Here is a 15159-nt window from a genome sequence, read left to right on the forward strand (position 1 = left end):
TATTCTAGTGGGAACATCATTTTTATTTTTCATTTTGAAATCTCAGATTCACAGTAAAGTTGCAATAATAGAACAGTGTCCAACTGTCAGCCTTGAATTTGGAATTCTGCACTGTTATGGTTTTTTCATATTCCGAGTGTGTGTGCGTGTGTGTGTGTAAGAGTTAATGGAAAAATAGAATTAAAATATGAGTTTTTTCATAAAATTTTTGAAGCCTCCTTTTATGTATGCATGGGCACACGCACAAAGTATTGTTTAAAATCCGTTTAGAGTAAGTTGCAGTTATTGTATTTTTATTGGAAATATCTCCTGGATTTTTTTCCCCAAAGGCAGTATTCTCTTGTAAAACTTTAATATGATTTTCAAGTTCCAGAAATTTACCAGTGATACAATATTTTATTCAATATGTGGTCCATAATTTTTCTGATCTGTAATCCCTTGTATAGCTATACATTTAGTTGTCATGTCTCATTTGTCTTCTTTAATTCAGAACTACTTCTCGGTCTGTCTTTACTTTCATGAGTGGCACTTCTGAAGAGAAGAGATCAGCTATTTTATAGACTGTTCCTCAATTTGGAGTTGGTTGTTTCCTCATGATTGCATTCAAGTTGGGCATTTTTGACAGGAATACTACAGAAGTAATACTGAGTCTTCTTCGGGGCCTGATATCAACAGCATGCAAAAGTGCCTTGCATCATTGTTTTGCTGTTAAGTTTGATCAATTGTTTAATGTTCATCATATTTGTGAGCTGTAAAACTAACATTTTCACCTTGTAATTTAGAAATAATTTATAAGGTGATACTTTTAAGATTTGACAGTGTCCTATTCCCTCAGCCGGCTTTTACTCCACAAGATGCCCTGCTTCTGTTATGAGATTCTAGTGCCCTGACGAGACAGGTGGCAGAAGCTCTGGAAATAGTTGTCAGTGACGATCTCTAGTGATGGCTGTCGACAATATTGAGACTAGACCTCCCCTCATTACTTTATTGTAGGTCCAGCTTGCTGGAACAGCTTTGCAGGCTGCTGCTCAGTCTTTAAATGTGCAGGTAAGCTGGGCCATGGGACTAGGGGGTCAGTTTTCATGTATATACTTTTAGATGTGTTTATAGTTTCCTGTAATGACCATTTAATAAGATAGATAATACTTAAAAATACTACATTTTTTATTCTAGAATCTCATAAGAAACCAAATAATTATAGTTATTGCCATTAATGAAAATCAGTGTATTCTTCTGTACCGGATACATGAAAGAACTATATATACATATGTAAATACACATATACATATGTAAAACTCATTGCTGCCAAGCTGATTCCAACTCAAAATGACTCAGTAGGACAGAGTACAGCTGCTCCATAGGGATCTTAAGGCTGTCATATTTAAGGAAGCAGACTGCCTTAGTTTTTGTCCAGGGTGGCTGATAGGGTCAAGCTTTTTGGGTAGCAGCCAAACTCTTAACCACGGAGTCACCAGGACTGCACTAGGGAAGTGTAGTAAAGAGCATTGGCCTGAGAGGCACAGGGTGTTTGGTTTGAATTTTCATTCTCACTACCTGTGTGGCCTTTGGCACACTAGACCTCTTAGAGTCGCTGTCATCTATATGTAAGTGGGGAGGTTGGCAAGATTTCCAGGGTTCCTCTCTGCCCTAAAATATTATGATTTTAAGAACTCTAGTTAAAACTACTTATTCATATCGATAAGCGTCGTGTCCTCAGTGTTTTAAAGCCAAACTTAAATTTTGGCAGCTTTGCTTCTTCAAGCCAAGTGGTGAAGCATGCCAAGTTCAAGTATTATGCATTGTTCCTTACTTAACACATCAGCTACCCTGCTGCTGCTGCTTTTCATTACAGTGTTTTGGTAACTAACAGTCAAGTGAGAAAACAGTATTGTGGAATTTTGATTCCAGTGTTGCTAATGACTAAAGACCTTGGATTGAGCATTCCATAAAACCCCACGGAATATGGACCTGGTAACACATGGAAACAAGGAGAGAGAAGAAAAGGAGATAATGTAACCTTCCTTTCCGAGGGAGAGGAGGCGGAACATTGCCTTGGTTGCCATGGTAAACTTTCATCCCTTAGAGAGATGTTGGCAAACAGGCTGTATCTCCAGTGCAGAATGTTTACAGTCCTGCACTGTAATTATCTCTCAATGACTGACAGAATTAATCAGAGCCTTTATGTTAATTAGCCTTACGGCAGTCCCTGAAACAGGTGGTAGAAAATATGCAAATATATGCAGAATTTTAATGCTCCGCATAACCAGTTTTAATTACAATAAAATTTTCTCTCAGTGCCCTTTTCAGGGGTATGTTCTCCGTCTCTCTTGACTGCAGCATTTCCCCTTAAGCTTGTGTTTTACCTGATGGGAAATAGACTGAATTTTCAGTTCTTTAAAATATTAGATGTTAATAAGCTCTGTAGGTCTTGTTATCACTCTCTGAAAATGGTGTGTGAACAAGTTCCAGATGTACCACCAGGTAGACGTGAAAGTGTTGGTGTGGAAGACATAATGCAAGGATGGACTGAAAATACATTTCCCTTTGCTCTTGATTTCCATAGTTGAGAGTTTGAGATTATTAAAAATTCTGATGATTTATGAAGGGTGAAATTATTTTTCTTTAACTTTTTAGTGTGAATCTGGAGGAGGTTTACAGAGAAAATCCATTTGATACACATGCAATAGTTACATACATACCTTTCGTTTTATTTCATTATAGTAATTCCCACAGTGTAACATCACTTGTCCCACTTAGTTTTTGTGTGTCCAGTTTCCATGCCTCCTCTGTTCCTAACCCTTCCAGTCTTCTGAACTTCATCCTTGGGCAAATATTGCCCTTTTGATTCAAATAGTTGATTCTTTTAAGGTGTGCATCCTCGGTGTTATTGTTCACTTTGTAGACCTGCCTATTATTTGATTAAAAATTGAGGTGGGGTGAGTTCAGATCCTGGCCTGCAAAATGACTAGGGGCCATTGTTTTAGGGGCTCTCCCAGTCTCTATCCTACTGGTGAGTCTGGTCTTTTTTTTAATGATTTTTATCTTTGGGGTTTTTTCCTTAAAAAATTATACTTGCAGCTTTCATTGGGAAAGTTATAACACTATAACATAACCAGGATGACTGACTTAAGACTTGTAAGAAACGGAGTAAAACTAGAAAAAATCATCAGTCCATGTTTTAAATGATTCTTAAAATAGGGAATTATTAAGTAACCTACTTTTAATCAGCTATTTGGAATCTCTTATCCTCTCTTTACCCTCACCCCTCCAGTCTAAATCTAATGAAGAATCGGGGGATTCACAGCAGCCAAGCCAGCCTTCCCAGCAGCCTTCAGTGCAGGCAGCCATTCCCCAGACCCAGCTCATGCTGGCTGGAGGACAGATAACCGGGGTAAGTTTTCACCAAGAGAATTAAGTAAACTTCCTCTGTGTCCGCACTGCCATTGGCCAGTATCTGATGAGAACAGTGTACCACGACAGTAACATGGCTAGACCTGGCACCACTAGGAGCTCCTTGCACTGCAGCACCTCTGAAAAAGGAAGTATTGTTGTCAGAATTCTTTAGTTTTTCATTGTTTGCAGATGTTTTGAATAAAGAAAACCTTTTCAACTTGCTTCACCATGAAGCGGATCACTGTCCTTTGGTTGAAACCATTACGCTGATGAAATGGCAATTCTAGGTGATTGCTATCATATCACTTAAAAATGGTAGAAGTTGAAGACTAGATTAGATCTCTCAAAAGAGAAACCTTTATTTAATTACTGTGTAGTGTTTTCTGAAATGAAGCCTTTGATTCTGCAACTTACCTTGCGGAGTAACCACTTCACTTCTCTATATGCAGTTTTCCTGACTGTAAGTGAACATGTTAAAAAGTACCTATCTTACAGTTAAAAAGAGATAATATATGTAAGCTCATAAAATAGTGATTGACACATAATATTCCGTGAAAATAATTTTATAGATAATAAATTGGCTTATGTATCCTTAAGCTTTTAACTTTGTCTTTGGTTTATGATACCATACCTTATATTTTCCATTGTTAAAATTTTATCTATTACATTATCTTTATGGGGAGAGGGGAGTAAAGTAGAAGAGTTTTTATTCAGTTCATTCACTATCAACTCCCATTATTTTCTGTTTTCTTTCTTTTGTTTAGTTAGGTGTTTTAGCATTGGAAGACTTAAAAGAATTGTTGCTAATACTTATAAAATCCCATCAGTAGTAGAGATTAATATGTGTATTGTATTATCTAAGTGTTATGTATATATATATCCCCAACATTTGAATGGTTTGGTTTTGAGTGTTAAGTTTCTAATGCACAAATCTTGTTAGCTCCATTTGTCAGGGTTGCCCCAGATTGCGTTAGTGCATGCACTTTGGGATATTAGATGGTTTTAGTTGGTTCTTTGGTTTGCATATCAGAACATGTCCCTAGAAGAATAGAGCACACTAAGTTGTGTTATGAAAGCAAGTTTAAGTTTGCCAGAAGGACATTTCCTGTTTTCCTATTTGAGTTTTGTTTTTAGTGACTCCCAACAGTCAGAAGCACCTGATTCCGAGTTGGTGTGGCTGGAGCTTCTGTTAAGCGTGGGCATTAGGAGTCATTTGCATGTGAAGAAGAGCGACTTTCACCACCATCTCTCAGAGAGATCAAGTGTTGGAGAGGGGATGGAGAGTTGCAGGCTCACTCCTTTCAGTAACAGAAAAGATTGTATGGGGAGGGGGATTGGGGAGACTTGGAAGAGAAACACATGGAGCTCATATTCTGTAGTCTTATCTTAGGACATCATGGAAATGATGGACTATTGCAGGGATTCTTGCTAATGGGAAACAGCTGGGCCTTATCCGTTCTTTCTGTGGTCATTTCCAGCATCTTTGTTCCTCATTCATCCGGCTAATCACTTGCTGTTCTGTTGGGGGTAAATTTCTTTTCATAACCTGTCGGCATAGATTCTTTTTCCCCCTCCCTTGCTTACTAGTTAATTACTTTTTTGCCTGAACTCTAGGGCCCCACCAGACAAGCTTGAATGATTATGTAAGTCTGAACTGGGACTACCATTCCGATGTAAATGTCTCCTGGGAATGGTGGCTTCCTCAGGATGAACACTTTAGATACAGGCTGACTGTCCATGGGAGGTTGAGTAGCTGAGGCCTCATGCCACTTGAGTTCCCTGTTTCAAAGCAGTTGGCTTGCGTTAGGGACCCTTCCCTTTGAACCCTTTCCAAGTGTCTGTCCTGATTTTGTTCAGCTTACTCTGACGCCAGCCCAGCAGCAGTTGCTTCTACAGCAGGCCCAGGCCCAGGCCCAGCTGCTGGCAGCTGCTGTGCAGCAGCACTCCGCCAGCCAGCAGCACAGTGCTGCCGGGGCCACCATCTCAGCCTCCGCCGCCACACCCATGACGCAGATCCCGCTGTCCCAGCCCATACAGATCGCACAGGTAAGTGCGCAGGTCGGGGAGCTGGGGCAGGACGGGAGGAATGAAATGGCAGGTGCTCTTACTGTTCGTGGGGGCCCTGAAAAGCCTGAGGAGATCTAGATCAGGAGTTAAGTGAGTACCCTTGCTTACCACTTAGCTAGAAATAATACATGTGTTTGCTTATTTGCATTTATAAACACATAACTGATTATTTGAATAACTGTTTATATTAAGTGACAATCCTTGAATAATTAACTGGCATATTTCTGAAGCAAGGGATTACTGTATTTATTTTAATTAGCTAATTACGGCAGGCATGGGTTCTTTCATGGGCTCTGCAGAGAATGTGGCCGTACGTGTGTCGGAGAGAGACGGGCCTTCGTCTCTCTGCTACCAAGTGTGCAGCGTGGTGCAGAACAGAACTATGATGTGGTATTTTAGACCAAGGGGTCCTGAGATAAGAACACTTATTTAAGAGACATAAACATAGAACTGAGAAGGAAAGGTTAAATTAAATCATTTATCTCAAGGTGAGGATAAAAGGTACAGCTAGTCAATCAGTAAAAAATATGAAGGCTTCCTATGAATATAGTGCTTTAGACAAATTGTCTTTCTATCTCCTGAGAGTACTCATAAAATAATGTATAGTAAGAGTTTGATTGGACATTTAAAAGGAACTTCAAATAGTCCCCAACTTATAATGGGGTTATTATATTCCAGTAACCCTGTGACAAGTCCATTTTGGTGTAAGTTGAGTCCTTTCTTTTTCTTCAGGTTTTTATTATTGCTTTTTATTGCTAGTATCTTTATAGATCCAATATTTTCTGTTTGGGGCTTGATGTGAAATTAGTAAAATCAACAGATTATGTACTATATATAGTATATACTACTGATTTGAGGTTTAAAAATGTATAATAATAAGTCAGAGACTACCTGTAGGTAAAGCATTGCTGCAATCTGGTCTTTATGACTATCATCTAAACTTTATCAAGATGATGTTTTCACATTGGGTACTTTCTTTATCACTCAAGAAATTTACTCAGGCCTAATGCACATGTGAACACTTTGAAATTATGAACCAGATTTTTATATCATTGACTGTTCTATACAAAAATCTTTTACACCGATTTCTCAGTTGAGTTAGATAAAGTGGTACCAAATTTGATGAATTGTTTAAATTAATTTTATTGATGCAAATTCAGACATAGCACTTTTCAGTTAACAAAAGAAACATCAAATATCGGAATTAAAAATCCAATCTATGGTTTTCTCACTTGAGTTTTTACACTTATATAAGTCTGTATATGCTAAACAGAACAAACAAAAGAACTAGAACAATTTGTTGCAAGAGGATTGTAGGTAACTATTGAAAAGTAGGCTTTGTGTAACCAGGACACAGTATATGCCCACAAACACTCTAAGCTACTTGCAGAGGCTCCTTTGTGAAGTGTGCTAGAGAGGCCGTGTTTGGAAGTAGGAAAGAGTGTTAATATGGACCCTTCTTTATTTGGATGTGTACAATTGTAGCTGAGGACCTTAGGGTTAAGTAAGCGTTTAGTTCCGAATTTGCGGTCTGAGTTTTAATTCTCATTTTTCAGGATCTGCAACAGCTGCAACAGCTGCAACAGCAGAATCTCAACCTGCAGCAGTTCGTGCTGGTACATCCAACCACCAACTTGCAGCCAGCGCAGTTTATCATCTCACAGACGCCCCAGGGCCAGCAGGGTGAGTACCTCCTGAGATGGACGGAGGCCTAGCCTGCTCCAGTGTGACTTCGTTTGTGTGCTTTAATTTCTATTGAAACCACTGCTGTCAGCATTCATGTTAGAAACAGATTTTTTGTTTATTTAACCATGGTACTGAAGACCATCTTTCATGACCATTCATCAGCTTACTCACTAAGTAGGCAGCGGTTCTCAACCTGTGGGTCACGACCCCTTTGGGGGCTCCAACAACCCTTTCCCAGGGGTTGTCCAATTCATAACAGTAGCAACATGACAGTGATGAAGTAGCAACAAAAATAATTTTATGGTTGAGGGTCATGGCAATATAAGGACCTGTATTAAAGGTCCGTGGCATTAGAACGGTTGAGAACCACTGCACTAAGGAGAACAGTATTTGGCCAGACGTCTCAATGAAATCATTTGACATACTGAACGTAAATTGGATACGTTTTTTCTAGGGCTTGATCCTTTTTTTATAGGAATATATTCTGACTATAACCCAACTATTGAAAATAGGTATCAGTCCAAAAGTATTGCTATTTGAACTCCCATTTATATGTGCATGGGTTTATTCTAAACAATTGTGCTTCAATATGACTCTGAGCAGTGAATGGCTGTGAACAAATTCCCTCAGTAATACCCTAGGTTTTGTCTTCTTAGGGTTAAATTCAGACCGGTCAACTCAGAAGATGGGAGTTGACTGTTTTTTGGGATCCCAATGGGGGTACAATTGATAGATTTTTCTAGAAGGTTCAAGACAATCAAGGGGATGATTATGAAGACGTTTTAACAAAACTGAACGTTGCTTTTGTGAGGAAAAAGCCAGAAATGTTGCACTGAAAAAATGTTTCCAACCCAACAGTGTGGCTGCTTGTCCTATAAAGCTAGCAAGAGCGGTCTTACGAGAATCTCAGTGGGAATACCTCATCCACCCTGCAGCCTTGGCATTGCCCCTTCAAGCTTGTTTTCATCTTCCAAACTCAAAAACCATTTCAAAGGAACATGATTCTTTGAGGTTCTCTAAACTGCTGCCTTGACTAGGTGTAAATTGAAGAGCATAGAATTATTTGAGGAAGGGTAAGAGAGATGAAAACACCACGTTTAGAAGTGTATAGGCCTAAATAGAGAATATGTCAAGGAACAATAGCTTCACATTTCGATATTTTTGGTTTAGCAAAGGTTTCTGTGATTTTATAGCAATTCCCTTTGGCGTCCCCTCGCGTGCTTCTAGTGATCATTTGTTTTCTTTTAAGATTTGGAAAGAACACTTGTTGCATTAGAAGTTGTACAAATTTTCTGAGTTATTGAAAACACTTTGAACCCTCTTTCTGGTTGAATACTGTTGTGTGATTTCTATATCAAACAATAATAAGATTTGATCATACTTTTGGTTTGGTTGTTCTTTTGCGGGGTTTCCCCCTTAGCGTTCATTGAAAATTTTTGCACGTGCTTATCCTGGCATTGTTCAGGTTCAGAGATAATGGATTGAGTGAAGCTGATGCAGAGATCGCTGATTTAACATTCAGAGATAACAGTTATCGCTGAATCTCGAGTTAACTTTCACAGAGCTCTTGGAAGAGACAGAGCCGCTGTAAATGTTAGATTCAAATTGGAGAGAAGGCTCTGAGAGCCCAGAAAAGGCCCTGTAGAAGTAGAAATGTAGGTTGTCCTTCCCGTAGACTGACTCTTTCACTTTGTAGATGAGGGGAATAGTGAATTTGAGGCTGTAATGATTGGCAAAAGCCAGATTATTATAGGATCTTAGATGAAATTTCTAAGAGTTTCTTTAAATCCTACAGTGGTTCCCCAAGGTTTAGTGTTCTCACTTGATCAGAGAAGTAGATTCCTGAGCCCCACTCCAAAATTCTCAAGATGCACTTTTTGGATTCTGAAATGAATGACTTAGTACTATTCTTTAGGGAAATTTTCTGTAGATGATGAGAACTGCAGTTCAAGTAGTAAAAGAACATTTTTAAAATTCATATTTAAGAGAGCTCACAATGAAAACTTGGGGAAGAAAAACTAGAATGGAACCAATGGAATAATACTGGTGAGGAGAATGTCTCCCCAGTCCTCTAAAACCCACACTTACTGCTACCCAGTTAAATCTGACTCACAGTGACCTAGAGGACCAGGCAGAACTGAACTGCCCCTCTGGGTTTATGAGACCACGACTTTTTGAAGAGAAAGCCGCATCTTTCTCCCTAGAAGCAGCTGGTGGTTTTGAACTGCTGACCTTGTGGTTAGCAGTTCAACACATAACCACGACACCATCAGAGCTGACCTGTATATTTGGAGATAGGAAAGAAAAGATGATTTGGAAAGTAAGTAGGTGTTTGACAGGATTTAGGGACCACCACTAATGGTGGGAAAGAAGCCTCTAGACACTTTCTGTCTCTTAGGTAACTTAGGGTTTGTGGGGCCATACAGGGAAATGGGTTGGCATTCAAAGGAGCCAGCAGAATTCAAAGAAGGAAGGAGAAAGGGACTTAAGTCAGAGAGACATAGGAGGGAGATAGACGTTTGTTATAATATAGTGGCGAAGAGCTCAGTCTCTAAACCAAACTCTCATGGTTTGAGTCTTGGTCCTGCCACTTTATCTGTGGGTCCTTGGTAAAGTTATTTAACTTTTTCTGTACCTTGGAATTCTGGGGATATTATTAGTATTTACCTCAACGAGATAATAAAAAGGATTCATAAAGTAATTTCTTATCAAATACTTTTATTAAAGATTCCCCATACATAGAAAACCTCTCTAAATATTTGCTATATTAGCATAGTGATGTTTTATTGTCATTCAATAAATGATAGCTATGATAACTCAGCTTGAAAGTAATCTAGAAGCAATCTGTACCATTGCATTGCTGGTGAGTTGTAATCATTAGAAAATAGTATATGACCCCAGTTCCCATTTTCTAATATTATTCAGCAATAAGCAGGGACAGAGAATGGAAAAATTCAAAACTGTAATATTTCTAAGATAGTAGTAAATACTAGAGGACAGACACAGTGGTAGAATTCTCACATTCTGTGCCAAGTTACAGCACATGTGTCAGTGAAGGCTTTCAGGTTGCCATGAGGCAGGTTTCAGTAGAACTTTAGACTTTTGACTGAGTAGGAAGAAAGACCTAGTTAGTGGTCACCTACTGAAAATCAGCCAGGGAAAACCCCATGCATCCCACCACCCAATCCTCTTGTTCATGGAATCCCCCTGAGTTGGGAGCCAACATGGTGGCAGCAAACAATAGCAATGGTAAGTGATAAAAAGGTAGCAGAAGAGAGTGATTTGGTAATGATTAACCTGTGACTCTAGTTTCTGGTGTCCTACAAAGGCCACTATGGGAAAACAGCATTTGAATTGAGAGCTTAATGATGACTAGGGACACTGCCTCACTGAGCCTTCTAGGCAAAGGGATTCAAAGTACCAGAGATGGCGCAAACTTGCCCTAATCCAGGAGCTTAAATTAAAGAGCAATATAGCTGGAGTTTAGTGAGAACGAGGAAGTGACCCAGAGATGTTCTCTCAGAATGAGGGCCAGATTACCTAGGGCTGTATAGAGTATATGCTGATGGTAATATGAAACCACAAAAAGTTTTAATTGGGAAATGGTATGATCAAACAGACGCCACCAGGATTAAACTATAAGAAGACATTTGGAGAAGCGATGTGGTCTTTTCAAACTTCCTCCCCACCCCACCCTCTGCCTTTTAAGAGAGATTTATAGTAATGTACTCAATTTTGTTTTATCTAAGTCTACTTGCTTCCAAGTATATTTCATTTGCCCAAAATCTGCAAAAATCATGATCCTATTAGTACAAAATCCAAATCTACTTATTATGTGTAATTAATTTTGTCTCTACATTGTAAAGTAAATGCCTTAATAAATCAGACAATGCTCAATTATGAACAAATTATAAATTTCATGGCGTGCCAGAATTAATTTTTTTGTTTACTTGTTGGCCCTGCTTGTCCTAACATTCAGGATTTTCAAACGATCTTTAGTAGTGTGTACTCTCCAAAAAATAAACCCACTGCCACTGAGTCAATGCCCACGCCTCGCTGTCCTGTGGGACAGAGTAGAACTGCCATGACTTCTGCCCAGGGAGTACTGGTGGATCGGAAACACCGACCTTTCAGTTAGCAGCCTGAGATTTAACCTACTGCTTCGCCAGGAAATCATAATTAGAAAGATAGGTTTCCCCAAATGATCTCATCACATCTTTTCTTTTATCTGTTCTTTTTTTAAATTAAATCATTTTATTGGGGGTTTGTACAACTCTTATCACAATCCACACATAACATCCATTGTGTCAAGCACTTTTGTACATTTGTTTCCCTTATTATTCTCAACATTTGCTTTCTACTTGAGCCCCTGATATTCGCTCCTTATTTTCCCCTCCTTCCCCATTCCCCCATCTCCCATGAGCCCTTGATAATTTATAAATTATTATTATTTTGTCAATTCTTACACCGTCCGACATCTCCCTTCACCCACTTCTCCACTGTCTGTCCTTCAGGGAGGAGGTTATATGTAGATCCTTGTAATTGGTTCCCCCTTCCTCCCTCACCTTCTCTCCACCCCTGTTCTTTTTTAAAATGAATAATTGGCCATTCATAGAGTATGGTTACACTAAAGACATTATCAGTTATAATATAATATACTCTTTGCCCAGGTTCTATTTAATAAGATTAAATTTTAGACCTTGATAAATAAGACCTGAAGACCAGTCAATAGCATTATCAGAAGATCAGTTGGGAATTTTCATTTTATTTGTATGTTCTTTCTCTTTCCCATTTGTTCAAAGTAATTCTTTTTTAATCTTTTTATTGGGGCTCATAAGGCTCTTATCACAATCTTTACATACATCAATTGAGCAAAGCACCCTTATACATTCGTTGCACTCGTCATTCTCATAATTCACCTTCCACTTGGGTTCCTGGAATCAGCTCGGTTTCCCTTTTTACCCCCGTCCCTCTCCCTCCCCGATCCCACCCCTGGTCCCTTGATAGTTTATAAATAATTATTATATCTTATCTTACACTCCCCGACGTCTCCGCTCACCCGCCTCCCCATTGCCCATCTCCCAGAAAGGAGGTTACACATAGATCTCCGAGATCGGTTCTCCCTTTCTACACCCCCTTCCCTCCTGGTGTCACCACTCCCACCACTGGTGTTGAGGGGTTCGTGTGTCCTAGATTCCCTGTGCCTCCAGATCCCCACTGCACCGCTGTACATCCTCTGGTATAACCAGGTCCGCAAGGTAGAATTGGGGTCATGATGATTGGGAGGGGAGGAAGCGTTCAGGAACTAGAGGAAGGTTTTGAGTTTCATTGTTGCTACACTGAACCCCAAAGTAATTCTTAATGTTGCTGACCTCTTCTACAGGTCTCCTGCAAGCGCAAAATCTCTTAACACAACTACCTCAGCAAAGCCAAGCCAACCTCCTCCAATCGCAGCCAAGCATCACCCTCACCTCCCAGGTAAGTTTTTTTCTGTGGGGATTTATATTTTCTTATTTTTTGGATGAAGAAGCTTTGGGGTTGGGATGGGGGTGGGTGTGTGTTTGTTTTTTAATCACCCTGTAAAGATGATCTATCTGTCTTAAAAACTGACCAAAAGTTCAGTCTCATTGGCCTAATAAAACAATCCTGCCAAGTTGATGCTACCTATAAAGATCTCCATGGAGCCCCTGTTTTCTCATTTGTTGATAAGGAATCATTTTCTTAGGAGTAGTGAGTGAGTGAGTGAGTTACAGCCATTTGACTTTGTCTCCTGTCCACTCGTGGACACCAGACACTACCATCTGAACCAGAAACGGCGTCTCTCTGTTCAAGAACCCTTGAGCTATGTGTTTCTTTTCCTTTTAACTGTCACATACTGCATTAGTGCTCTGGCTCACTCCCTCCAGAATTGAGTCATATAAACACCGTGTACGCATCGAAAGATTAACATTTTTACATACTTCTGTTTCTTAGCTTATTGGGACAGCATATTTCACCTCTTTAAGCCTCAGTTTTCCTCATCTATAAAATTAGGTGATTGAACTGGCTAATGATAAATCACCCCTCTCTCTTTGTCTATAGCCATGGAAATTGTCACACATTACCCAGTGTGACAAAGTTCGTCTATAGTGATTAAATACACTGTAAACTTGGAAGATAGGGTCACTTTGTGAACCTTGATAAAGAGCATCGACAACGAAACCAGGCATCTACACTTAATCATGAATGCTTTTTTCCTTAAGATCAAGAGCAAGGCCACTACCCACTGTTAATCCGTCTGTTCTAGCTATGCAGTAAGGCTAGAAAAGGAGATTAAAGGCATGTAGATTAGAAGGGAAGAAAATAAAACTGCCTTAACAGACAATGTAATTGTATATGTAGAAAACTCTAGTAGCAAAAAATGTTTTTAATTTCAATAGGAAATTTTTTTCAACAAACAGTGCTGAAACATTTGACTGCACATATGTAAAAAATGAACCTTGATCCTTAATTAATTTTTTATTAAAATGATTACTTAATAATAGAAATTCAAAATTTATTTGAAATGGGTGAAAAACAAAACTAAGTTTCTAGAGCAAATTTTTGTGCCCATGGGTAAGAAAATTATATCTTTTAATTTTTTTAGAAAATGATTTCTTAAATGTGATATATAAAGCACTAGCCAGAAAATTATAAATTTAACTTCAAGAAGATTACAGGCGTCTGTAAAATGAATGAAAAGTCGTAATTTAAGAGGAAATACTCTTAAAATGCTTATCAGTTAAAGAGTTAACATCCACAATATCTGAAGGAGTCAAATGAGAGGGCTCTGGCAGAAAATGGAACTTAACAATAGTGGAATTTTCCCACAAACTTTCTGGCACCCTTTCATGCATCTCAGTAAGATAACATGATTGTTATTTTTCAAGGTTAACAAAAATGGACAATATTGTACTGAGGAGAATATATATGAATGTCTAGAAAGTTTATGAAGAGGTGTTCAAAACCATTAATAATCAGAGAAATGAAATGAAGTCTTCCTACACATTTAGCAGAGTGAGCAAAATGGAAAGACTTAGAGATGCCAAGTGTTGACAAGAAGGCAAAGCAGCAGGCCTGTCACTCACTTACAAAATGGTATTGACACGTGGAGGGAAGTTTGGCAGCTTCTATAAAGTTAAGTATATATGTACACCACGACAAACAAGCCTATCCCTGGAAATAAAAGCAACGTCAACACTAAGAACTGTGTGAATGTTCTAGTAGCTTATTTCTTATCCCACACTGGAAAATTCTTCAGTGTCCATCAGCTGCTGATACTGACTGCGGGTAGAGCTCTGCGGTCGGTGGCTTGCTGCTTAGCAGTAAAAAGAAGTAAACTTCTGATACATGCGAGCATTTCAGAGGAATCGTGCTGTCAACAGAGTTAGACCCCTAAGGATGCGTAGTAGAAGAGTCCACTTAGATGATATTTTAGAAAAGACAAAGCTCAGTGACAGAAATCAGACCAGGGGTTATCAGAAACAGGACTGGCTGCCAAGGGGCACAAAGAAAGTTTCGGGATCATGCAAATGTTCTGTATCGTGATTGTGTTAGCAGTTAGAACTGTGTGTGTTTGTCAGATCACATCAAACTGTGTGCTTGAAATTGATGGACTTAATTGTCTGTAAATTATATTTATCTGAATAAAAATAAGGTTGGGGAATTGGGGGAATGGGTGGAAAAATCCCATTAGTAGCATCTCCTTCCTGGCCTGCATGCTCTGCATACAGTGGCGGGTGGTTGTAGCCTCATCCTGACTCCGGTCTGCTCACCGAATTCTACTCTACTATTTCTAGATCTGGCCCAGTCCAGCCTGAGGTTTCTGGAGTTGGGGTAACTTATCTGTAACCACCCCACCTAAAGGTACCCAAGCTCTTTTCAGTCCTTTATTATTTGAGAATGGGGCTACTTCAAGTCTGGAGATGAAGTTACAATAAGATAGTTGAGGCTTAACCTCTCTCCACCAAATAAGTTTTCCCTGTGAGAACCTTC

At 39.2% G+C, this 15159-nt stretch overlaps 1 protein-coding gene across 2 annotated transcripts in view; it reads left to right on the plus strand.

The window, feature by feature from the left end:
• POU2F1 (POU class 2 homeobox 1) overlaps window positions 1-15159 on the plus strand; it is a 239499-nt gene that overhangs the window by 178850 nt on the left and 45490 nt on the right. The window contains exons 4-8 of one of the 2 annotated variants that reach the window (XM_075564425.1): window positions 994-1047; window positions 3272-3391; window positions 5251-5439; window positions 7017-7143; window positions 12530-12624. In XM_075564425.1, coding sequence (XP_075420540.1) covers window positions 994-1047; window positions 3272-3391; window positions 5251-5439; window positions 7017-7143; window positions 12530-12624 — 585 coding nt within the window. The remainder of the gene's footprint in view (window positions 1-993; window positions 1048-3271; window positions 3392-5250; window positions 5440-7016; window positions 7144-12529; window positions 12625-15159) is intronic. The other variant, XM_075564435.1, reaches the window with a different exon arrangement.

This window comes from Tenrec ecaudatus, chromosome 1, assembly GCF_050624435.1.
Source record: "Tenrec ecaudatus isolate mTenEca1 chromosome 1, mTenEca1.hap1, whole genome shotgun sequence".
Classification (NCBI taxonomy): domain Eukaryota; kingdom Metazoa; phylum Chordata; class Mammalia; order Afrosoricida; family Tenrecidae; genus Tenrec; species Tenrec ecaudatus.